Raw genomic sequence first — 25,001 nt, 5'->3', positions numbered from 1 at the left:
TGCTGAACAAGAAAAGTGGCTACCAAAAGAATCCTCAATCCATAGAGAGGCTCAGGAAATTTTTACAAAATTATATGTACTGTTTAAGCAGCAAAGATGTCTAAGAGTCAGAAGATCAGTTTCCTTAACACTCAAATTTACACTCAAATACAAAATACGTATTTTGAATTATTCCAGCATATTGCTGCACTTGCAAAAGTGGTTGAAAGATCTATAGCTTACCCTGAAGTTAGTTTCTGGAGTTTGTGGCGCTAACTGCGTCCGTAATGTTTCTTCTACTTGATTATGAACTGAGGAAAACATATACATTAAATAGAAATGAATACAGGTTCCAATGCATTTCCTTTAAAACTATCAGAGTCTCATCCTGCTCCCCAACCCCATGGCTGACAGCACCTCACCACTATTCAACTACTCCCTTTCTCCTCCCTGTAGCAAATGTGGTAATCCCTAAAGAGAATTGGCTCTTTTTTAATTATTCTATTGGATCATCATTTTCCCATTCCAGCAAAATAGTTGCAAGCTTCCGATGCAAATTCTTCCTTCAGAATTTTCCACACCTCAGCAGGTTCTGAACTCCCCTGTTTTGACATTTAAATCACAAAATACTTTTCAGAGCAACATCTTCCAGCATTTTCTTTGCTGTTCTGTTCTTTTGCCTTTTCCCCTCTTCTCAGGAAATAGCATCTTCTGCTTTTTTAGAATATATCATTTAAAAACTTTGGATTTGCCTAGATATTGGATATTTCCACGAGCATTTATCATTCTGCTTTCAACTACTGACTACTTTACCTGATCTTTTAACTGTGTGTGTTTACAACTTTCTGAAACACATCTTATGTACAGAAACATTCTTCCCTTGACTTCAAACCGAAGTTACAAGTAGAGATACATCTGTAACTTTATTTTTAAAGATCTCTTTATTGCTTCTCTATCATTGGTGCCACCTGGAAGCACTGATTTGAAGATGCTGTTGCTGAACATTTAAAGTTTAAACCTCAGAGCCAGAAGCTGTGAATGTGCACAAGCAGTGCCTCACGTGCTGGCTCACCCTCCCTGTGCTGAATAAGATTAAACCATGTGTTCCTGCTTGGTTATTCTTAACTCCTTCATTCACTGCTCTGCTGTAACTTTCAGAGCTTGGGAAGACAAAAATAAATGTGTGGGCAGCAAGATTATGGAGACTGTCAAATGAGAAAGGGAATTTAGGCATCTTTGGTTCTTTCCATGTTGGCTGGATGAAGTCCAAGACACAAGTATTGGAGGAAGAAGGGGAGCAGCCTCCCAGGAAAAGCAGATTTCAATGTTCTGGCTTAGTTCCTGCAGACACTAACTCCTTTCTAGCAAGCCTTTCCCTGATACTATCAAACCCACACTGCTTTAAATGCCTAGGCACTAGTGAACAATTGGTGTTATGCTCAAAAAATCTTTACTGGCCACCAACTTAACCTAAACTTCATCACCTTTTCTTTTAAGAAGCTCCATGGTCTATAAAAACCAGTGAGAAAAACCAAAAGGAAGCTTGAATTGTCACCCAGCTTGGTTTAGGAAACCACAACAACAAAGGTTGTGTTGAGGCTCTGTAACAAGCTGTGGAGGATGAGACCTCCCTGACACTGCCAAGCCCTTTGCAAATCCTCCTCCTAACACAGAGTTCATTGGATTTCAGGATTCTTCATAAAATGCTCCCCTACACACAGCTCTGCCTGCTCTCTTCAACAAGGTGATGTTTTTAATAATTAGCCCTACTGCTGATTTCTCTCTAATTCTTTCTTCCTCTTTGCTGGGCAGCCAGCTCTATGATGGCAACAGTTACCTGCTTTGTCAAGAAAACTGCTTTTCAATCTAGAATCCATATCTTTAGGGATTTTTTCCAACCGTTTTTCACGTTCTTGAAAATGTCCTTCTCTATTCTTGTCCTTGGCTGAAAAAGTCTCTTTGCCATTATCTCGTGTTCTGCTAAAATCTTTTCGAAGTGATTTAAATACAGGGCCCTGCTCAAAGGGGGAAGTGAGATCCTTCTGGGTTGCATTCTGAACCTGAATTTCTTTTTCACTGTCCAGTTCATGATCTGGAACTCTCTTGCCCTCTTGCAGATGATCTTCATCATGAATTGCTGAAGAAAGAGTGTCTTTTGGAGTGAAATTCTGCTCATCTTCGTTGTCACTCCCAACAACAGGTATGCCTGCAAGATCCCCAGAGTTCAGAAAATAATCATGATCATCACCCTGCAGTGAATTCTCAGCTCCTGCTCGGTTGGGTGCTCCGTAGGACAAGCTGTCCAGGGCAGGTGCTAAGTTGTGCTCAGCGTCCTCAGACATCTCTGCATCCAGAATTTCACCACCTAGGGAGAAAAACATCCCAGTGAACTGTCAGAAAATTGACCAATTTCATGTGTAATGAAGGTGTGAGTGTCCTAATCTGGCTGATGTTGCAATTCCTTGAATATTCTCAGCCTTTTCATGTCAACATTAATGTGAAAACATTGCTGACATAGGAATGGTTCAGTTGCCCTCACCACTCTGAAGCAGAAGCTGAACTGAGTAAAACCAACCAAAGAAAGAAAAAATATTAATTTCCATTCACCTCACTTGGAGCACTTGTGGAGAAGGCAATGCAGGAGGGAATGAGCAGGAAGGGCTGGGATGAGGGCAAGACAGCCTTGTTCAGCAGCAATGACACTTCCAAGAAAGGCTTTGTGAAACTATGACATTAGAGAATAAATAGAAATACTTACATTTTTCTGTAATATCAAATACCGCATCAGATTTATCTTCAAACTGTAAAAAAGGAAAGCACTGTGTCATTATCTTGGTCAGCTGCCCATGTACTTTGCTAAAAAGTATCTGATCAAAACCAAGCTGAAGGATCACAATTCCTCCTCTTCCTTCCTTCCTTGCCTCAAGCAAATTTTTATGAATTAAGACTGAGAAGCCACACTCACCCTAATGAGCTCAGAATGCACAGAAAAGGCACACAAGGAAAATTTAGAAATAGTGTTGCTTCCCAGAGGAGAGAGGAAAGGGAATGTCAATTTTCTCTACTACCTGGGATAGCAGTACCAGGTCAAGGCCACAGATTCTGCCCTGATACTCCACAAACCTTCATTCCTTCTGAATAGAAATAAAACCCAGGAGCTTGGGCAGCTCCCACTGCAAAGGCCCAAGGGTTTCACCTCTCCTAGAGGGAATTTTCCCCTTTCCAGGAACAGGGAAATGCAATGTTTAACTTCCCAACAAGAAAGTGTCAGTGTGAGCATAAGCACAGAAGACCCAGATGCTGAGTGCTGCACAAACATCTGGCTGCATGAAACTTCCTCTGACAGATGTTGAAGTTGTTGGCATCTTGGATGGTGCCTGGAGAAGAATAATTAAAGTTTCCTTCAGAATGTCCAACTCATTAGCAGCCTTCTTTTCTGCCCAAGAGATAACAGTAATTCATTTAAGCCCTCTCTCCTTTCCCTACACTTCTTTCCTGCTAGATCCTGCTCACACTGCAATTCTTAAGCCATCTTAGGGAAAGTAATGGGATTTGAGAGCAAAGGGATGAGCCCTAATTTCATTGAACTCGAGTGATTTAGTTGATAAATCCAGTATTTCTCAGGAGCTATCAGTTTGGTAGCAGGCAGCTCTAGGAAAGGATGACAACAGACTGTCCCAGAGGTCATTTGATGGCAAAATGTCCCTTTCCAACACCTCTGCAAAGACAAAGCAGCTCCTTCAGCTTAACTGGACACACATGGAATAGTGAGGGCATGTCCATCAAGTCACTTGGATACCTCACCAGAACTTTCTGGTTTCTCTGAGCAGACACTTGAGGCTGGAAAAGTAAAAGAGAACCAAACCAAAGCAAAAAAAAGGATACAGTTCCACAAGGCTGATGCAAGTCTTCTCCATGGAATTATCTACAGGGAAAGGTTTGCAAGGCCTGAGCTCTGTTCCTGCTGTAATGATCTCAGGAGTGGCTGGAAGATGGAAGTTTAATGTTGATCTAGGAGCCCATTAACACTCAACTAAATTTACACAGCTGTAAAATTAATCCTCATAAATACTGGATATAGCAAGTGCTCATAGAAACTGCTGAGGACAGGGACAGCAGGGCTGGGAGAAGAAGAGAAGAACATGGAGAGGAACTTGTTGCCATTTGATAATAATATCAGAGCATGAAGTTTTTGGAGGCAAAACAACAGCCCAGGTCCTTGACTCTACACTGAACTTTTCTTGGTCCTTTTTTGCTTCCTGTCAGGAATTCTCTATCTTCTCCAACAGATTTTGATGGTGGGATGAAGGGAATTTTCAGCTGAGATAAGCTCATCCTTTTCTCATGGTAGATTTGTATCAAAGGAGTTCTTTAATCTTTTGAGACCCAAAGTACCTGGGGGAAAATATTCCAGGTCCTCCACAACCCTGGCTGCCTTACACACCCAAACCCGAAATATTCCTTCTCTTCTGGTGCTTACAAATCTTTTGCCAACAGCTGACAACCCCAGGAATGCTTGTATCACCAAGGGATAAATTTTTTCATTCAAAGAAACACTAACAGCACCTGCAAGAGAGTGAGGGACTCCCAGAAACTCTGGAGAAGCTGGAAAACATTTACAATCTACCTGGAAGGAACCCAAACACAAGGTCATCCTAGGGAAAAAACAACCCTGTTTTGTTTCTTCACTCATTATTTTGTGAGGATATGAAGAGATTCTTCATCTTCTTTCAAAATGTTTTTAGGTACAGAGGAAGATCTGTGTCCGTGGTCAAAAGCTTTCCCTGGAAATATTTATAAACCTATTTATAAACCTATAAATTTATAAAATTCAATGGTTTAGGCTATGGCTTTAGGAACTCCAGCATCTGACAATACCAGCAGCTTTATCTAAGCCACCATCTAGTTTGTGACTGTGAACAGCATCAGAACTCCCACATAGTGTAAATTTAAAGGGAGAAAACCAGGGAAAGTTGGGATGATTGTGTGTGTGTACACATATGTATCTACATACACATAAATATATATATATATATATATATATATCCCAAACAAAATACTCATTCTATAAGTCTATAACTGGATTGTCCCTGAATTTAGAGCTTATGTATTTTTTTTCATCATCAATGTGGGGTATTCTCTCAGTTACACACTTCTATGTCACTGAGATGTCATTAAATAAGACATTAAATATTCTTATTTAATGGCACCTCAGGAGGAAATTTTGTGTATCACCAGTTACAAAAATGTGACACTTTAATAAATCATGTACATTAGCTTTGAACTGGATTATGGTCTTGTATCACACAGAAATGTGAACAATAATGCCCAAATTACTATTTCTACATTATTCTATTACAGTTCTGCAAGGCAATTCCTTCTCTCCAGTCCTCATGCTACCTCCTTTCATCACTCTTAATTCCTTTTATTTCTTCTGCTCAGATTTTTTAAGATTTAGTGAGAAGTGGAGCAAAAGTACTTGAGGGGCAAACATGGAACTGATGGCATTTCCTCTGCCAGATCTAAGGAGAAAGGCACCTCAACACCTCACATTAAGTCTTTTATCAAAGACTCTCCTACAAAAGTCTCAGGAACAGAGTTTTCTGTTCAAATACTGAGGCTTCAACTCTTCAACTCAGTCCTCAAAACACACTGGTATTTGTAAAACAAAACTCAATAATCCAATATTCCAAACCACCTTCATTAAGTCATCTCGGCAAATATTTGCCAGAGAATAATAATTCTTAGTGGTTTTAATCATTTAACTCCATGAGGGTTTAATACAGAACAGTTGAAGTTTGGTATTAGTGAAATTCAATGTTTTAGGCTGTATTTTTTAGTGACTGCTTCATTAGCTAGGACTGCACACAAAGTGGTGCTCTGCCTACTCAGGCTGTAAAAAACAAATAAATGAATGAATGAAATGAAACAAGAATGCAGAAATGGTGACAAAACAATGAGGTATTTCTGAAAGCAATGTGACTTGCTTAAAAGTAACTGTAAAAAAAGACAGCTTTGCTTTTATAAACCAAATAAAATTCCACCAGATATGTCACTGGTTTTTAATAGATGTACATTGAGGGAGCAGTGTCACAGCCCCAGCACTAAACTGCCTTTGCTGGGAGTGGAGGACAGAAGGACACACATTTACACTTCAATACAACATGCTAATTTGAAATAACTAAAAAGCTGATCCATACCTTCATGATGTTCAACATAGCCATGTCATCCATAAATCAAACAATTCATAGATTATTTTTGTGCAGTATAAAGAGAGAAGCTGCCTATGGCTACAGTATTGCTTTGTATGCAAAACAGAGAATTCCATTAAGAAATAAACAAACAGTGTATCTACTTTACACACACAGAATGTCTTTCTAGCAAGCTTCTGAAGTTTGATCCTAGATTTTAACATACCCATAAGCAAACTGTGGAAAGGAAGCAGATGTTAAGAGAACTGCAATTAAAAGTAGTCAGAAATGATTCTCAGCTTGCCTGCAGTTTCCTTGTCCCTCTATGCACACAGCATAACCCCCACTCCAGGACTCATTCAATTGAGAAGACATGAAAAAAAAAAATAATAAAAAAGGAATTGAAATTTCCATCGCTGTTCTTGAGGGAGGTGGGGTGAGCTGAGGAAGCATCGCCTGAACTTTTCCACGTGGAAGGGATGGAGGCAGGGATGGAGGCAGGGATGGCAGGAAGGGATGGGAGGAAGGGATGGAGGCAGGGATGGGAGGAAGGGATGGCAGGCAGGGATGGGAGGAAGGGATGGAGGCAGGGATGGCAGGAAGGGATGGGAGGCAGGGATGGGAGGAAGGGATGGAGGCAGAGATAGCAGGAAGGGATGGCAGGAAGGGATGGAGGCAGGGATGGGAGGCAGGGATGGGAGGCAGGGATGGAGGCAGGGATGGGAGGAAGGGATGGCAGGAAGGGATGGCAGGAAGGGATGGCAGAGAGGGATGGAGGCAGAGATAGCAGGCAGAGATGGCAGGAAGGGATGGCAGAGAGGGATGGCAGGGAGGGATGGAGGCAGGGATGGAGGCAGAGATAGCAGGCAGAGATAGCAGGCAGGGATGGCAGGAAGGGATGGAGGCAGGGATGGGAGGCAGGGATGGCAGAAAGGGATGGCAGGAAGGGATGGAGGCAGAGATGGAGGCAGGGATGGCAGGGAGGGATGGAGGCAGAGAGGGATGGAGGCAGGGATACCAGGCAAGGATGCCAGGCAGGGATGGCAGAGAGGGATGGAGGCAGAGATAGCAGGCAGGGATGGCAGGCAGGGATGGAGGCAGGGATGCCAGGCAGGGAGCAGCCAACCACGCTGCACTCTGGCACCGCCAAACTCCGCGGAATTCCCCAGCAGGTCCTGCCGGAGCCGCCTCCCCCCAAAGCACGGCCAGCCCTAAGGGATCGGTACCTTCGGAGCACCTGGGGAGGGCAGAGCCGGGGTAACAAAGAGCCCGCCTGCTGCACACACCTGCCACAGGAAAGGAAAGGCTGCGGCAGGAAGAGAACCTGCCGGGGTCACAGCCATAGAGCCGAGCGCGGCCCGGCCGGCACAGCCCCCCCTGGCCGGCTCCGGGACCCCGGCACGGCGGGGACAGCGCGGGGACAGCGAGGGGACAGCGCGGGGACAGCGCGGGGACAGCGCGGGGACAGCGAGGGGACAGCGAGGGGACAGCGCCACCCCTGCCCGGGGACAGGCTCCGAACCCCTCTGGGGACAGCGACAGAGCGAGCTCGGCACGGTGCGTGCTCTGAGGCTTCCCTGAGCCACGCGAACACTTGGAGAGATTGTTCCTAATCCAGGCTGAGGGTGATGCACTGGAGATGGCGATGGGAGTTCTTAAAGGGAAACCCCAAATGTAAAACAGCAGGAATTTCCCAGCTGACTGTGGCTCCCTACATTCTGTTCAAGAAATACAGTTTTACCTTCCATCTCACACATTTTCAATTTTAAAGTATCAGGACAGAAGATTTAGGTAATACAGTGGAGATGGTGATGGGAGTTTTTAAAGGCAAATCCCAAATGTAAAAAAGCAGGAATTTCCCAGCTGCTTGTGGCTCCCTACATTCTGTTCAAGAAATAGTTTTACCTTCCATCTCACAAACCTCCATTTTTTAAGTGTCAGGACAGAAGATTCAGGTAATACAATGATTGGAGTTTTTAAAGGCAAATCCCAAAATTGTAAAACAGCAGGAATTTCCCAGCTGCTTGTGGCTCCCTACATTCTGTTCAAGAAATAGAGTTTTACCTTCCATCTCACACATCTTCAATTTTTAAGTGTCAGACAGAAGATTTAGGTATACTGATGGAGTTTTAAAGGCAAATCCCAAATATGTAAAAAAGCAGGAATTTCCCAGCTGCTTGTGGCTCCCTACATTCTGTTCAAGAAATACAGTTTTACCTTCCATCTCACTTATACATCTTCAATTTTAAAGTATCAGGACAGAAGATTTAGGCATGTGCTGCTCCCCTTTCATTTCTGCACTTTAAGAATTCTGGATTATTCACCAGAAACCACAGGGAGCAGTTCAGCACGGAATTTTATCATCCCTTTGTGCCACCAGGCTTTTCTGATATTCCTGAGCTTTTGGAATATTCACAGGCCAATTCCAAACAAATTTACAGTTTCCATCCCCACCCAGCACACACACAGAACCTGCATATTGTTACCAACATGCATAGGGCCAAAAAGAACTTGTCAAACACACAGAAGTTGCAGAGAGCCTTATTTTTTCTGGAATATTGCTGGGTTTCATCTATACCTACAAAAACCATAGGATGATCCAAGCCCTTCTCCCATTCACACACAAAATCATGGATTTGAGAAGGAAGCAGCTCCACATGTGATGGTTTCACTTGGCAATCACAAGGTCCCAGTTTGGTTTGGGTTGGAAAGGACCTTAAAGATCATTTTTGTTGCAAACAACACCTCCCACTATCCCAGGCCTTGGACATTTCCAGGAATGGGGACAGCCACAGTTTCCCTGGGCACCTGTGCCAGGGATTCACTACCCTCAAAGGGAAGAATTTCTCCCTAATATTTGTTATTAACAACAAATTTCCTTGCAATGGTCATTGCAAAGATATCAGATTTCGATGTGCTTTGGGTTTTTCAATTTAGAAACAGACACAAACCACACAGCAAACAATCAAACCAAGACATCCACAAGAATGACTTTGTTTCCAAACAAAGAATTTCTTCCCTCAAAACTTCACCCCTGGCTCTGAGCTGAACTTTGCTGCTGGTAAGACACAAACGACCACTAATGCTGAGATTTTGGTTACACTGAGGCTGTAAATGAGGGGAAATCAAAAGAATTCCAGTTTCTCATAGCATAAGGAAGGAGAGCTAAATGGGAATTCCAAAATATAAAAATCTCCAATATCAGAGCAGGGTCTGTGTCACAATATGTGTGTTTATGCTGTGATGCTCAGCAGTTACTGACTCCAAACCAAGTGTTTCAGTTCAGTCACATATTTCAGCTTATTCCACAAGCACAGCACTGTCCAGATCACAAATGTGTGCTTTTGGGCAAAGCTTTTAAAAGTATGGCTGGTGAGAAGGTTCTGCTCTGCAAAGCATGGAATCCCCTTAATTCCATGGAGCTCATCCAGAGAGAGCCATCACTGTGTCCTTCAGGGAAAACCAATCCATGAAATGCAACCAAGAATGCCAAAGGTGACAATCCAGGCTGGAGCAGCAGCACTAGAACCTCAGGAAGATCACTCAATGTTTCATCCAGAAAGATGATTAATTATGTTAGTAATTAGTTGCTACTAGCTATGTTACTAATAGGAGAAAAAATAAACCAACCCACTGTAAATTAAGTTTTAAAGAGAGTGAACTGTTTGAACCTGAAGTTCTCTGCAAACAGCACCATATAAAGATGAATTTCAATGCAGATGAAATCTTTTCATGTTCTTTCAAGTAATATCAAGACTTGCAGAAATACACAAAGAAGTTATTAAAAAGATAATAATAATAAAAAGGAAGTACTCCAAAATGCCTCCTGTGGGAATAACTCTGTATAGTTGTGCTAATTCTGTTTTGAGTTTTTCTCACCTAAATTTAGACAACTAAACATTAGTTTATTAGGCTAATGATTCAGATTTCCTCTCTTTCCAAAGGAAATGAAAGAATTCTGGCAGCAGCAATTTATCCTGCCCTGGGACTGTGGACCAGCTATCAAAAGGGAAAAGGAGCAAGTGTAGAATTAAAGTCTTGGCTTTGTCACCAAAAATCTGATGTATTAAACTTTGGTTATCACAACAATTGCTCATCACACTTTTTTTTACTAAAAAGCTCAAAGACATTAGACACAACACACTTTTAAATTATCTAATGTAGAGGTAACCCCTATAATACTTCCAGCTACTCTTAAAATTAAACAAATTTGGGCACAAAGAGCTGACTTAACTTTCTGTATTTTACACACCTTAACCTAAATGCCTGGGATCCATTATGCTCATTTTTGCAAAGACAATTCCAAGATTTTGACATTAAAACATCCCTTGAGAGGTGCACAATCCTTGGCAGAAAAACATTTTCATCATCTTTCTACCATTCTGGAGTAATTCAGCACCAAAACTTTCTAAATAAGATGCTCTCCTTCAATTTTTAATTACAGTCATGCAAAATTAAAAATCTTTTGCAAACATCTGTTTTATTAATGTGGACAGCCAAGTGTTCACCTGTTCACACCACATTCATTTCCAACAGTCCAAGTGTCAAATTTCAGTACAGCCCAAACTGTCTTGCCTGGTCCAAGGAGTTATCAACAACTGTTGTAAATAAATGAACATTCCAGTCAAAACAATCAACTGTTCAAAACAATGATATTATACACAAATTAAAGTTGAATTGCCAAATTTTTTTTATAAACTGCTAAAAAACATACTAGCAGATATCCTTCAAGTTGATTTTATGTAGTAAATGTTTTCTTAGCATACACAACAGTTTGATTTAGGGCAGAAATTAACCTGCTCTAAAACAATTTAGACATAAAACTTTACCAAAACCTATTAAAAATAAATTTAGATAAACTTCTGTCAGTCTTAGATTGGCAAAAATTTTATCCTTTAGTTTGTTGAGTTAAAAGATGGTGACTGCTTATCCATGGGATTTGCAACATGCCAGTTCCAGTGGATGTGCTTCTGGAATAATTGCAGAGATTCTAATACTGCAAAGAACAATTCTGAAAACACCACCAACTGCTAAGCTCCTGTCTGAAGAAATCATTAAATCACTCTTGATTTTTCTCCACACAAAGGAAAATAATTTTTACAAGAAATGCTTGTTCTGCCTTAGGCACAAGACTTGGGAGAACCCAAACCCACGACCTCCTGCAGAATGGGAACTGGGCCACTGTGGGAAGAGAACTGGGAAATGCAGGTCTTCCATGACCTCATTAATTATTAGGAGATCTCTGTGTGCTGATTTACAGTTTGCTCACTCCTCACAGGCTCCATCAGCCTTTGGAGCAGCCCAGGATTCACCTCTCCCCACGTTCCTCAAGAGCATCTTGTGGCAAAAGCAGCTTTGGGATGATGCCTCACAGACAAGTTGTGTTTCCTCTTTCCCAATTTACTTGCCCAGGGCAGCACCACTTCCCTGGATCATTCCTGACTTTTACTGAAGCCCTGTGCTTCAGCAGGAGCAGAGAACATTGTCAATGCCAACAGCATGAGGAGCTTTCCAGAACCTGCAGGGACACGTGCAGCAGGAACTGATGGAGACTTCCACACTTGGCACCCAGGGAATAATTAGCCAACAGAGACAGAAATGATTTTTCCCAAGACCAATGAAGATGAGATTGAGCAGATGATGAATTTGTTATTTCTCAGTGGGTAAGTGTCAAGCTTGGGAAGGAAAAAGGCAACATTCTCTTTTTCTGTAGGTAACACCAAGTGACTCTACAGATAAAAGGAGCACGTCAAGGCAATGAGTGCAAAGAAACCAGAGACACCAGCACAGACTGCACAACCTCTGAGCAAGCTGCTCCAACACTTGGCTGTCCTCATGGTGCACAAGTGTTTCCTTATGTCCACCAACATTTCAATCACTGGCAATGAAGTTTAATTCAAGATTTCTGAAGTTACTGCCCTACATGCAGCCATTTCCCTTCACACTTCTTGCAGCTAGCCAATATCAATTCCCCCAAAGACCTGCACATTTATGTACTCTGGGAGCAATTCCACAAAATTCCTGGAGCCTGTAAAGTGAAGTGTTTGAAAGACACAGGTTTAAGAAACTCAGAGATGATTTTCACTCCCTAACTGCAGAGTAGTCAAACATCTACACAACTCACTCAAGTGAGACCCTCATGCTCTCTTTGGTAACAATTGGTTTTCTCTTTGGTAACAATTAGTTTCAATGTTAATCAACAATTACTTTCACAAGTTTCAAGTTCCCTGATACAAATTCAGCAATTAAACTTCTCTCCCATGCCCCAGTGGAAAAGTTGAGCCTCTGCTCTTGTTTTTCCCAAGGCTGGAGAATGAATGGGAAAACTTCTTCATCTTTGGGGAAAGGGAATTGGACAGCTCAGTCTTGTAGTGGACTGTTGACTCTTCCACTCAAGCAGAAACATAATTGAAACCTCATTCCTGGCAAAAAGCTTTCAACTAAATACTACATGTGTGAAGGAAAGAGGACTGGACTCGTGGCAAGATTATTTTCAGCACTGCTTAAAACATTCACCCACATTTCCTTCACAACTACAAAGTGTTGGCCACAAAGAACCTTCCACTGGTTTAACAGATGAAGCAGTTCTTCAAGTAAAGTTGGGTTTGATCACCTTGGAGGTGTTTTCTACCCTTCATGACTCTATGATACCAAACAGATGAGAATGGACAGTGTGCTTACAGACCAAGAGGTGACAACGATGGCCCAAGCTGTGACAACAAAGCACCAAGAGCTGGGATGTTCATGGCTAAAGGCACTGGCACAAGGGCTACAGCCAAGTCCTGGAAGGGGCATGGCCAACATGGGTCACAGCCAAACCCTGGCATGGCCAACACGGGTCACACAGGGGTTACAGCCAAACCCTGGCATGGCCAACACGAGTCACACAAGGGCTACAGCCAAACCCTGGCATGGCCAACACGGGTCACACAAGGGCTACAGCCAAACCCTGGCATGGCCAACACGAGCCACACAAGGGTTACAGCCAAACCCTGGCATGGCCAACACGAGCCACACAAGGGCTACAGCCAAACCCTGGCATGGCCAACACGGGTCACACAAGGGCTACAGCCAAACCCTGGCATGGCCAACACGAGCCACACAAGGGCTACAGCCAAACCCTGGCATGGCCATGGCTAACAGAAACCATTCAATGCTCACAGCCTGAGCACCCAAGAACTGCATGGTGCTGCCATCTTGGCTCACTCTGGCCTGACATGGACAACTGGAATTAAGAGGAGCAGCAAGGACATCGTGCTTTAAACAAGGAGACGGACGGTGACGACAGCTCCTGCTCAGCTGCAAGTTTATTACTGAAGTGATGCCCAGACGCTCGTGGCGGGGATGCTCGGGCACTGCCCCGAGGGAGAGGAAGCTCAAGGGCCCCGAGGGGCAGCGCTGCTGGCCTGCGGCCGGGCAGCTCGTGCGGCTCGGTGCCCCCGGGACCCCCGGCCCCGCCCGCCGCATCCCGCCCCGGCCCGCGCCCCCCGCGCCCCCCACTCACCCTGCCGCGGGGGCCGGGCCCCTCCTCCTTGGCCTCCGCCATGTTGCGCCCCCCCTCAGCTGTCCCAGCCCGGGGCGAGGGGCCGGGGGTCACTCCCTCTCAGCCTCCCCCGCGCTCCGGGGGGCGGCGGCTCCGGGGGGCTCCGCGGCGCGGCGGGCGGGGCTGAGGGGGGGCCCGGCGGCTCCCCGAGGGCGGCGGGGGGGGGGGCTCGGACCCGCCAGGCCGCGGCCGCTGCTCCCGGAGCTGCCCCGACCAGCCCAGCGCGGGGCCGCTCCGCGCATGCGCCGCACGCCTGCGCGCGCCCGCGCCTGCGCGCCGGAGGCTCGGCGGGGCCGCGGGGTCGGGGGTGCCCTGAGGCGGGGGGGACGCGCCGGGATCCCGCGGCGGGAGCGGCCCCGGGGCTCCGCCGCCCTCACGGCGCTGCCGGCGGCGATGTGGGGGCGGCGACCTCGTGGCGTGGCTGCCGGGGCTGCCGCGCTGGCGGCAGGTGGTCGGTGGGCTCCTGGGGGGAGGGCCTGCCAGGCCACAGCGCCGCCCTCACGGCGCCCACCTCACCTGTCCTGCCTATTGTACCTCTGCTGCGTCATGCGTGAATGAATTCATTTCGAATTCATTTTTTAACTGAGTTTAATTTAATTTTGTTGGTACTGTTGAAAAACGTGGAATACGTCAAAATTTTCTTCAGGATTTTCTGTGATGTTATTGTTGGTAGAAGTTATTGTTGGTAGAATTGCCTTGTTAAGGGTCAGGCCTGGACATGCTTCATGATCTCAGACCTAGAGGGAGTTTAACAAAGCTCGGGGAGAGGGATGTGCCAGTGATGGTGGCCACAGGAAATGCACAATTGACGGGCCACAAAGACACCTGGCAGAAATGCAAGATGAGGAACAGCCAATAAACCCAACCTGTAATAGTGCTGAATCAACAGCTGGGTGAAGAATCATTTTTGTGGCAGGAGGAGATCACCACTGCCAACCCATGGAGCAAGAAACCACCAGCCCAAAGGAAAGAAACACTGAGCATGGCACTAATTAGCATGAATAGCAAGAGAATTACCCAGCAGAACACTAATTAAAAGAGAGCTATATAACACATAGCCAATGAACACTGATGGCCTATTAAGAAAACCTTTGAAACCATATGTGAGATTCAGATTATTGAGGGTTTTTTATTGTGAGCAATGTTGGACATTGCCAGCGCCCAGAAGTTGGTAAGGACAATGCGCTCTTGTCTCTTTAATAATTAAATAATCTATCTGCTAATTAAAACTTGGTCTTAAAGGAAATCTCCACTTCCCAGTTTATCTGATTTGCACAATTATAGACTGGTGCTGAGCTGCAGCTGCATTTCAGTGGTGACTGAAGTGATCCTTATATAAACACTGTCCTTCAGCTGGCCTGAAATGCTGGATGCAGAATATTGGGATTCATTTAGGAAATCCTGTCAGGTCTCTCTTAGAAATCATGGCATTCCAAGGATAGAGAGATAATTAATGTCATAATTTAATAATTAATGCTTTTCACTTATGCAATAATCCTCATCCTCAAGTCTAAATTAAAATAATCCTTATCTTGAAGTCTAAAATAATTACAGTTGATAAGTTGTTTTGTGAAATTTCTCAAAGAATTTGGGTTTTTTTAATGGCAAAAGATGTTATATGAGAACTGTATAGCAATTTAAGAAATTGTATAGCAATTTTAAAAGTTTTTTTTTAAATTCTTTTCTTTGTAGCTATCTAATTAAAAATTTAGATAGCTACGAAGAAAATAATGAATATTTAATTTTTTTATGGGACAAAATACAATAACATTAAAAAAAATGAATAGGGATTTATATTTAATTTTTTTTAGAGTTAGAAATTCTAATACTGTCTCAATATCAATATAGGGCTGCACATATCAGGGTTCCCCAGGTGTTTTGCACAAAAGTTTACTGTGAACACACAGGTGTCCCAAAAGCATGAGGGTCACAAGCACAGATTGTGGACCAGCTGAAAATGCACAGATTCCTCAATGGGATTTTCTAGGAAGACAGAAAATAGAGAAATAAATTTACTACATAATAAATATAATAAAGAATAAATATTTATTAACTTAACAAAAATGCTGAGGAATTCAAGTATGAGGAAGACTTTAAAAGTTTGAGTTTGGTTTAGGAATTAAGACACTCAGGAAAATAAACTTGCTTTTTCTTTTTGCCCTCTGCTTTCTGAGGCTTTGCAAAGGCTGCCTTCATGTTTTCAGGCTGAAGTTTAGAAATTGGGGGTGTTTTTGTGTTGACTAAACCTCTTTTTTCTTGTCATCCTAGTGCCAAATGCTGAACCACTCACGATAACCTCAAATACCACGAGAACTCTACAAAACTCCTGTAACTTTTTGGGGCTACATTGTAAGTTTCTATAGAATGGTAGAAAATGAAATTGTTCAAGCTTTTTAATGGGAACAGACATCATTGTGTGGTTCTCCTAAGGAATCAGGGAGGGATGGAACTTTGGGCATGCAACACAAAATGCTTTCAGACCACTGTACAAAGGATTCTGTGAGAAATCGATCCTGTCACTACAACAGGTGGTAAATCAGCCACGTGCTGTTGAAATCTCTGCCTGCTGCAGGTTTGCTGAGGGTGCACAAAGGACAGACAAGGGGGTGCCAGTGAGAGGAACCATTTAAAGCCAGATTGACCCTGGTGTGGGCTGAGACAGCCAAACCTGTTCTCTGTAGGGTGTTGGAACCAGAGCAGGACATTGTTCAGCTTCTTCAGACTCTTGGGTGTTGTTGGCCCAGCTTTGGGAAGACCTGGCTGTGGCTTTGCAGTGCCTGAAGGGGACAACAGGAAAAAATGGGGACAGGCTGTTTGCAAGGGCTGGCAGGACAAGGGGAAACGGCTCCCCACTGCCAGAGGGCAGGGTTAGGTGGGAGATTTGGAAGGAATTGTTCCCTGTGAAGGAACAGGGAGCTCTGTGTGTTCACAGGAAGCTCTGGAACAGGTTGCCCCTGGATCCAAGTGTCCAAGATCAGGTTGGATGGAGCTTGGAGCCACCTGGGATAGTGGAAGATGTCCCTGCCCATGGCAGTGTTTGGAACAAGATGATATTTAAGGTTCCTTCCAACCCAAACCATTCCATGATTCTGTGATTCTGCAGGAACTGTCTGTGCACTAACATGGCTAAAAGAGACACTGCAGAATATGTGGGTAATGTGGTGATGACTCCTCAGAACAGAGCAAGATAAATGCCTGGATAAGGCAGGGAAAAGATAAGATTGTTCCACACTATTGTTTTTGAATTGCTTTTTAATTCACCCCTGGAGTGCCCATATTCCAATCTGCTGCACAACCCTGAGTGAGACTATTCCTCTTTAAACCAGTGACATTTAAAAAGGAACCACAAAACCCCCTCCACATGCAGGCTGCAGTTCAGTGAACTGGATGAATGATCTCTGCACATCCCCAGGGGCATGCACAGCTGAATATAGATCACCCAGAAAACCTGCCAGCTGTGCAGAGTGGGGCTGGGCACCTCTAAAACCTGCCAGCTGTGCAGAGAGGGGCTGGGCACCCCTACAAACCTGCCAGCTGTGCAGAGTGGGGCTGGGCACCCCTACAAACCTGCCAGCTGTGCAGAGTGGGGCTGGGCACCCCTACAAACCTGCCAGCTGTGCAGGGTGGGGCTGGGTATTCCTACAAACCTGCCAGCTGTGCAGAGTGGGGCTGGGTATTCCTACAAACCTGCCAGCTGTGCAGAGTGGGGCTGGGCACCCCTAAAACCTGCCAGCTGTGCAGAGTGGGGCTGGGCACCCCTACAAACCTGCCAGCTGTGCAGAGTGGGGCTGGGCACCCCTAAGACCTGCCAGCTCCATGGGTTGGGGCTGGGCACTCCTAAAACCTGCCAGCTGTGCAGAGTGGGGCTGGGTATTCCTACAAACCTGCCAGCTGTGCAGAGTGGGGCTGGGCACCCCTAAAACCTGCCAGCCCCATGGGTTGGGGCTGGGCACCCCAAACCTGCCAGCTGTGCAGAGTGGGGCTGGGCACCCCTAAAACCTGCCAGCTGTGCAGAGAGGGGCTGGGCATTCCTACAAACCTGCCAGCTGTGCAGAGTGGGGCTGGGCATTCCTACAAACCTGCCAGCTGTGCAGAGTGGGGCTGGGCACCCCTAAAACCTGCCAGCTGTGCAGAGTGGGGCTGGGCACCCCTAAAACCTGCCAGCCCCATGGGTTGGGGCTGGGCACCCCAAACCTGCCAGCTGTGCAGAGTGGGGCTGGGCACCCCTAAAACCTGCCAGCCCCATGGGTTGGGGCTGGGCACCCCTAAAACCTGCCAGCTGTGCAGAGTGGGGCTGGGCACCCCTAAAACCTGCCAGCCCCATGGGTTGGGGTTGGGCATTCCTGCCTCTGCCCCAGCACAGGGTCTGCAGAGAATTCCAGCTGCAGGTGGAACAGCCCTGCTGAGTGTTTCAGGCCAAACATGAATTAATAAAAATAAATAATCTTTTCTTTCCAGTGAGCATCCAAATGGGACAGCTTTGGGAGATGGGTGGAGGAAAATACAGCTTGGACCCACAAAGAATCATGAAATGGTTAAGGTTGGAAAAGACCTCTAAGATCACAAAGTCCAACCACCACATTCACCACTGACCATGTGGTGCTTTGGGCACTTCTTTGTCCTTGTTGCTGTCATGGACTGAAAAGGGATGTGGAGATGAGCAGCCAGCGGCCTTTTGTGTCCCAGAGATGGACAAAACTGTGGACACCTCTTAAATTTAGGTGCTCTCATACTGCAGGGCTGTAATGCTGTAAGAAAATACAGGGAATATTTCAGAGGAATAAAAGCCTGCAGTGGTGTCTCCCCTTGAGCCCTGAGCAGACAGGAAATGTGGGTTTGTGTCCCAGCTCAGGGGCTGCTCTGGTTTGTCCCTCACGTGCTGGGTGGGATCTGCGTTTCCCTGGAGCTGCCAGGACAAAGGGGAACAGGAGGCTTGGAAAGCACAAGGATCAAGGGAAGAGAAAAGGCAAGTTTTAAAAAGCAAACGCTTAGTCATAGAGACACAGACGCAGGAGGGCTGGCAGGGGCCTATTTCCATCCTGAAACTCCCCCTCATTCCCAGACTTGCTCTGGCTGTGTTTGCTGTTAACATCCCCTTCCCCCACCACCCACAGATAACTGAAGGAGCAGCCGTTGAAAAAGGAAAAAAAAAAAAAAGAAAAGGAGCAGTTGCCTTGCTCTGCCTGCAGGAGAAATGTCAGGAAGTGTCTGGTGGTGGGTGGGATGAAAGGAGGAAGCTGAACTCTAAAGAGAATATTCTAGCTCTGCTCGTACAAACAAATGCCCCTCTGTATTCTGTTTGATAAGAACATCCAGGAGCAGATCCTCCTGCGTGCAGGAGTGTGAGTAACTTCCACACCTCTGAGTGATTTATTTGTACGTGCTGCATTACCCCCAGCACTCCATGAGCTGGAGGGGAAAAGATGGAAACAGCTCAGGAAAAGCACAAGCATCATCAATAATTAATAGTGCCTTTTTTATAATAGGAATGATCCAATATTAATTAGGAAGTTAATTTCTGTTTGGATGGTTTGTGCATGTGTATGAAATTTGGACCAGGATTTAAGTTCAGTGCAATCATGCTTTTATTCTAATTACAATAATTATAAATCTATTTTGCATCCTCTTTTTAAGTCTCAATAACACAGGCTTTTGTTTCCAAACATGCCAGACAGCAGTTTTTGCACACCAAATATGGCAGCTCTCAGCTCCCCAAAGTGAATCTGGTTATAAATAAAAAAGAAATTGTTTTGCTTCATTGTCAGCGTGCAAATGTGAAAATAAGCCTAGAACATGGGTCAAGATAAATACTTTGGATTTCTAAAGTCACAGAGTCAACAGGGAGGAAAGAACTTAATTGCACACATCATGAAATATTTAAACAGACAGTGACCAACGTGCAGATGTGGGATGCACTTTTATAGCTAATTCTGTGTTACAAACAGCTGATGCTGCTCTGCATCAGGGACTCTGAATCTTTCTTACTCTGGAGCCTTAAAAATTCTCAGTGCAAAAAGGCTTCAAATTTTGAAGCTTTTTTTTTTTTTTGTAATGAGTGATCTGTTGGGAAAAATTCTATGGCAGAAGCACAAAACCCAGACAGAAAACTGAATTTATTATTTATCTGTAGACCACCTCCCTCTTGGGACATGGGTGCATCTCATCCATAGCAGACTGGTGGGTGGAGGTTGCCATAAAAGCAACCAGAAAATTTCTCTTTGTTACACTTCTTTTCTTATACAGTCATTATCTATTTTCCAGCTGTATTCATGCCTTTCTTGTGCTACCAGGACACTCATTGGAAAGTTTTCCTGATGGAAATCCAGTTTATGTTAAAAGAAGTTTTGTGGCAGATTCATAGCAGATTTTTTTGTTGAAGCAGAAGAAAGAAAATGTGAATTTTCTCTTAGCTTTTGGGTCTTCATTTTGTTTTTCTATCTGCTCTTGTCTCCCTGCAGAAAATCCAAACTCCCACCCCAAGCAGCAGTGGGAGAGCTCATGCTGGCACCAAGCTCACCCTGTGAACCCCCAGAATAAATGGGGTGAGATCAGTAAAACCTGCACAAGACATCCCAGATTGCTTGCAGCTCTGCTAGCCATCATGTCACCGTGATGTTTAGATCTTATTATTTGCCATAATAAGATGCCAAAAGTAATTTTCAAAAAGGGAACTGTTAGACTTTTGCAAAATGTGATTGTGCTCAAGGTCTGGGATAGGTGTCAGGTTGTCAGAGCATCATCCCCTGGGAAGTCTCTTCAAGTGCCTGCTGCTACAGCAGGATTAATTTTATCTTTGTCTTCTGAGAGTCACTGAGGAGTGACATGAATAACCTCTGCAGTTCTTTAGCCATTTGTGTTGTCTTGAATCTTTATTGGCAATTACTGCCCACTCACAAACTCTGGTTGCTGCTTTTTAATATCATCCTGAATTCATGCTGTGACTACATCACTTTTTCCAAAGGCAGAATAAAATTGTTTATTTTAAAATTGCCACCATTTTTGTGTTAGGAAGAAAAAAAGGGTTTGATTTTCTCTTTCATCCTTTGTGTTTGTCTTTTGGAAATAGCAGTATATTAAAAAATAATTATAGAGAAGACATTGCCAGTCTTGAGATTTTTGAGAAAGTCATGGCAGCCTTATGAAATACAGCCCTGTGAGTTTACTCCCTTCTGCCCCACTGACATTCCATGCATAGCCAAACATTAACCAGGGCTCAGCTCAGAACTGCTGGGATTTTGCAGAGTTGTTGTCTCTGTTTCCCTGCCTGGCTCTGTGAGAGGGAAGCACAGGATTCTCTGTAACACATCCCAGTCTTGCCACATATTTATTGTCACAGAATCCCACACTGGTTTGGGTTGGAGGGGACATTAAAACCCACCCAGTTCCACCCCTGCCATGGGCAGGGACACCTTCCACTGTCCCAGGGTGCCCCAAGCCCTGTCCAACCTGTCTTTGGACACTTCCAGGGATGGAGAAGCCACAGCTTCCCTGGGCACCCTTTCCCCACCCTCACAAGGGAGAATTTCTTCCATTTATCAAGCCTAAATTTCCCCTCCTCAGTGGGAAGCCATTCCTTGTCCTGTCACTCCAGTTTCTGATGCAGAGTTCCTCTCCAGCTTTCCTGGAGGCTCCTGCAGATCCTGGAAGATGCTGTGGGGTCTCCAAACAACCTTTTCTTCTCCAGCTGAACAGCCCCAGCTCTCCCAGGCTGTCTCCATGGGGAAAGTGCTCCAGCCCTTTATTAAATTCACATCTCTCTGGATTTTCTCCAACAGTTCCAAGTTCCCTTTATGTTGGGGCACCAGAACTGGATGCAGCATTCCCAGGCAGTCTGAGTGAATCCCCTCCCTCAGCTGCTGAGCCCAGGGCACACCTGGATTTCTGGGCTGCATCTAAAGGACCCTGCCCAGTAGGTGACAAAACGTGACAGAGTTTTAAATTCTATCAATCAAAGAAATACAAAATTAAATTCTTTCTAGTAGGAAACCACAGAAGATTAAATTATTTTAATAGATGGCATGCTTACTGTTAACTGTGGGGCAGTGGGATAAATTCTAGTTCTGTCTATCTCATTTCTGTCCACAGCTCAAGGACATGTCTGGATTGACAGCTTTGTGCTGAGTGTTCCTGCAAGGCACTGAGCATCCTTAACTCCAATTAACATCACTGGGAATGGAGGCTCTTGGAGCTCTCTGAAGCCATTCTTGGCATGCCCAGCTGTCCAAGGATCACTCTGGGATCACCCACTGGCACAGCAGCTGCTGCTGAGAGAGGAGACACAGGCAGCAAGAGGAGGAAAGATCACTTTATCCAGATTGTGTGATCTCATCAAGTCACAGAACTTCCCAACCTCAGAGCTCTCTGTTTTTAAGCCTATAGGCATATTTGTGATGGTATGGAGGAAAAACCTCTTGGAGGGCAGATTCAATCTGTGCTCAAGGAGAGGTGAAAACAGCCCTGGAGGGAGAGGAGAACCCTCATCACTGAGTGCCAGGGAAAGTTGCTGTGAGCTGAAGAGACTCTGTCCTGCCTCAGCTTCAGATACCAGGTGATGCTATTGGCATTTTGCTTCCTCCTTTATTCTATCAAAGGTCCCTTTGTGACACTCTGGTGAGCCCCAGAATGATGAAAGGTTCTGCAGGAATCCCTGTTCTTCAGGCAGCTTTATCCCAGTGCACCACAGACTCTGTTTAGGAGAGGCTGCAGCAGAGCAAGGACTCTCCCCTGCACCTTCTGGGTGCCTCCCTGCTCTGCTCTCCCTTCCCACTCCTCCCTTTGCTTCCTGATTCTTGAAATTCCTGAGCACCTCTAGTTCTGGGACATACTGGAATTTGTGCACACAGCCCTTCAACTGTTTTCTTCTGGGTCAAAATTTTCCAGGGAATGGCCAGGGAGTGCAGACATCTCCTCACAGCATTTAATTGCTCCTTCAGTAGGAAAGGATGTTAGTGGGATTCCTGTTTGTTGTACTTGGGATACTTACAGAACCTCATGGGGTAATTATTCCTAATTAGCAACTTGGACACACGCTGCTCCTTCCTCCTCCAATCTGCAATTAATAATACAGACATAATTCAGATTTCTCCTTGCCAGTCTTGTGTTTATGTTTATAACAAGAGGAAACAGTTTAGGGGGAAAAATGTATCTGAATCAATCACCTGCTGAGCTGCACACAGGGATTACCTGAGGATTATCCTGTGCTCGTGGCAGCAGAGACATTCAGAACTTTGGGCACCTCTGTGGCAGCCTGATTCCCTGGCATATTCCTCTAAGGTCTTTTCCTCATTAGTCACAGACTGCTTCTTACCACGGCTTAATTCAATTTTTAGATCAGTTGTACAATATGAAAAATCCTCAGAATTAGTAACAGCAGTGTTATTTTTAAATAGATTAATATTTTGAGGGTGAGAGAGGTCTGGAGTTCTTCCTTTTTTTGCTTCTCTCAATGGCTCCTATTAAACTGAACTAATGTATGTGTGCACTGAACATCCCAATGAAAAGATCAATGTTAGGATGGAGAAATTCTTCAACTCTTACCCCAGGTGTCACAGAACATTTCCAGTCTCAGATATATTTATTTATAGTGGAACAGAACTATATTTATTTATTTATACTGGGGAGAACATCCCAAGCTTTTTTCCTCAGTGTCTGTTTTTGTACAAAACCAGCCAGCTGAACACTTACAAAGCAGGTCACTGTTACCAGAGGTTGTTTTTACTTCAAGTCCTGCTCAGGCATCAGTTTTCCTCTGATTTGAAGACCAGGATAAACACTCATATTGCAGCTGCAAAACATGGATCTTACCCTGGATCTGGAGAAATTCAAATCCACTTTGCAGACTTTAGATAAATTCTACAGATTCTTGTATAGATTTTTCATAAAGTCATAGGATCACAGAATATCTTGAGTTGGAAGAGACCCAGAGGGATCATTGAGTCCAACTCCTGGTCCTGCCCAGACACCCCATTAATCCCCCCTTGGGTCCTGCAGAAATCTGAGCTCCCTTTTTCTGTTCTGATCTTTGCTCTGCAGATTTTTGCAGAATTAGGAGAATAATTACACTCTTTATCTCTTTTGAAGAAGGATAAAAATTAGTAGCTCCTGAAAATACAGTTCATTTATACTTAAGACCCAACACAGGCAAACTCAACCCTTTTCCACTCAGTGTTGTTTTGTGAAGTGACAGAACCAGATGTGACAGCAAGGAGATGCCAGTTGTTAGTTTGTGATAAGAGCCAGTCCCAAATTTGTTCTTGCAGTGATTTAACCTCTGAGACACCTCGTGGTGGAAACACTCACTGCTGACAGCAGGGCCAGAATCCATTTTAAAACAACCTGGAGTTTCCATCCTGCAGTGCTTGGAAGTGGCTGAAGTCCCACAGGCAGTAAAACACTGATTCAGGGCCAGAATCAATCTGTGGCTCCTTTTTAATTTAAAATATATAAACCCACAGAGACATTTATTTTGTTGCTCTCCTATAAGGAAAGGCTGGGAGAATTGGGATTGTTCAGCTGGCAGAAAAGACTTTGGGAAGAGCTAATTCTTTCCAGTACCTGAAGGAGCTGACAGGAAAGATGGAGACAATTTACAAGGGAAAAGGGGAATGACTTCCCAGTGCCAGAGGGCAGGGATGGACGGGACTTTGGGAAGTAATTGTTCTCTGTGATTCCATGATTCAATGAAGTATGAAACCTTTGACTTCCCCAGGGTGTCAGAAATATTCATGCAATTGATGATGTTTTACCACAGCACTGCCACAGTTCAGGTCTGTGAAATTAACGTGCGACTTTCCCTTGGGTTCCCACGGGGTTTGATTTTTTTAATTTCAGACCTGAAACTGAATGTGAAACATTCCTGGGAGCTTGAGAGGGGGATGGACGGAAACACTGCTGAAGGGGAGGTATAAAAATGGCACTGCTGAAAGCAGGCACACTAAAGAGCTGGAATGTGCTTCTGGTCTGTTTTCTGTAATGGAACATGCAATGTCGGGACTGTAACCATCACGGTCTTGCTACAGCTGCTTTATTTTTCACCTCAGAATGCACCGTGCACATTTTGGGGAGCTGGCGTCACTTTTTGTTCACACCAAGCTCTGTCCTGCTTTCCTGGGGCGTCTGGAAAGTAACTGCGGATCGCTGTTCCTAAATCAGGCTCATTTTAGGTGCTTCCCTGCCCGACTTTTTACACAAAACACTGAACGTGACTCCCCATGCTGGCGCCGGGGCTCCACTACCACTCTTGAATGCATAAATCGGATATTTCCTATCTCAGATTGGGTTTCAAAGCAG

At 44.7% G+C, this 25,001-nt stretch overlaps 1 protein-coding gene and 1 long non-coding RNA gene across 2 annotated transcripts in view; one reads left to right on the top strand and one right to left on the bottom strand.

The window, feature by feature from the left end:
- ZMYM4 (zinc finger MYM-type containing 4) overlaps positions 1 to 13,835 on the bottom strand; it is a 44,970-nt gene extending 31,135 nt beyond the window's left edge. The window contains exons 1-4 of the mRNA XM_064731863.1: positions 13,674 to 13,835; positions 2,738 to 2,780; positions 1,817 to 2,344; positions 223 to 290 (exon numbers count right to left, since the gene is read on the bottom strand). Coding sequence (XP_064587933.1) covers positions 223 to 290; positions 1,817 to 2,344; positions 2,738 to 2,780; positions 13,674 to 13,715 — 681 coding nt within the window. The 5' untranslated portion in view covers positions 13,716 to 13,835. The remainder of the gene's footprint in view (positions 1 to 222; positions 291 to 1,816; positions 2,345 to 2,737; positions 2,781 to 13,673) is intronic.
- Positions 13,836 to 14,174: 339 nt separating this feature from the next.
- On the top strand, positions 14,175 to 22,682 carry LOC135457263 (uncharacterized). The gene is made up of 3 exons (XR_010442685.1): positions 14,175 to 14,883; positions 15,981 to 16,061; positions 21,798 to 22,682. It is a non-coding gene; the product is annotated as an uncharacterized LOC135457263 (long non-coding RNA).
- Positions 22,683 to 25,001: the final 2,319 nt, after the last annotated feature.

This window comes from Zonotrichia leucophrys, chromosome 23 (assembly GCF_028769735.1).
Source record: "Zonotrichia leucophrys gambelii isolate GWCS_2022_RI chromosome 23, RI_Zleu_2.0, whole genome shotgun sequence".
Classification (NCBI taxonomy): Eukaryota; Metazoa; Chordata; class Aves; order Passeriformes; family Passerellidae; genus Zonotrichia; species Zonotrichia leucophrys.
Note: the sequence above shows the minus strand (reverse complement) of the source record. Positions and strands in the feature narration are given on the sequence as shown.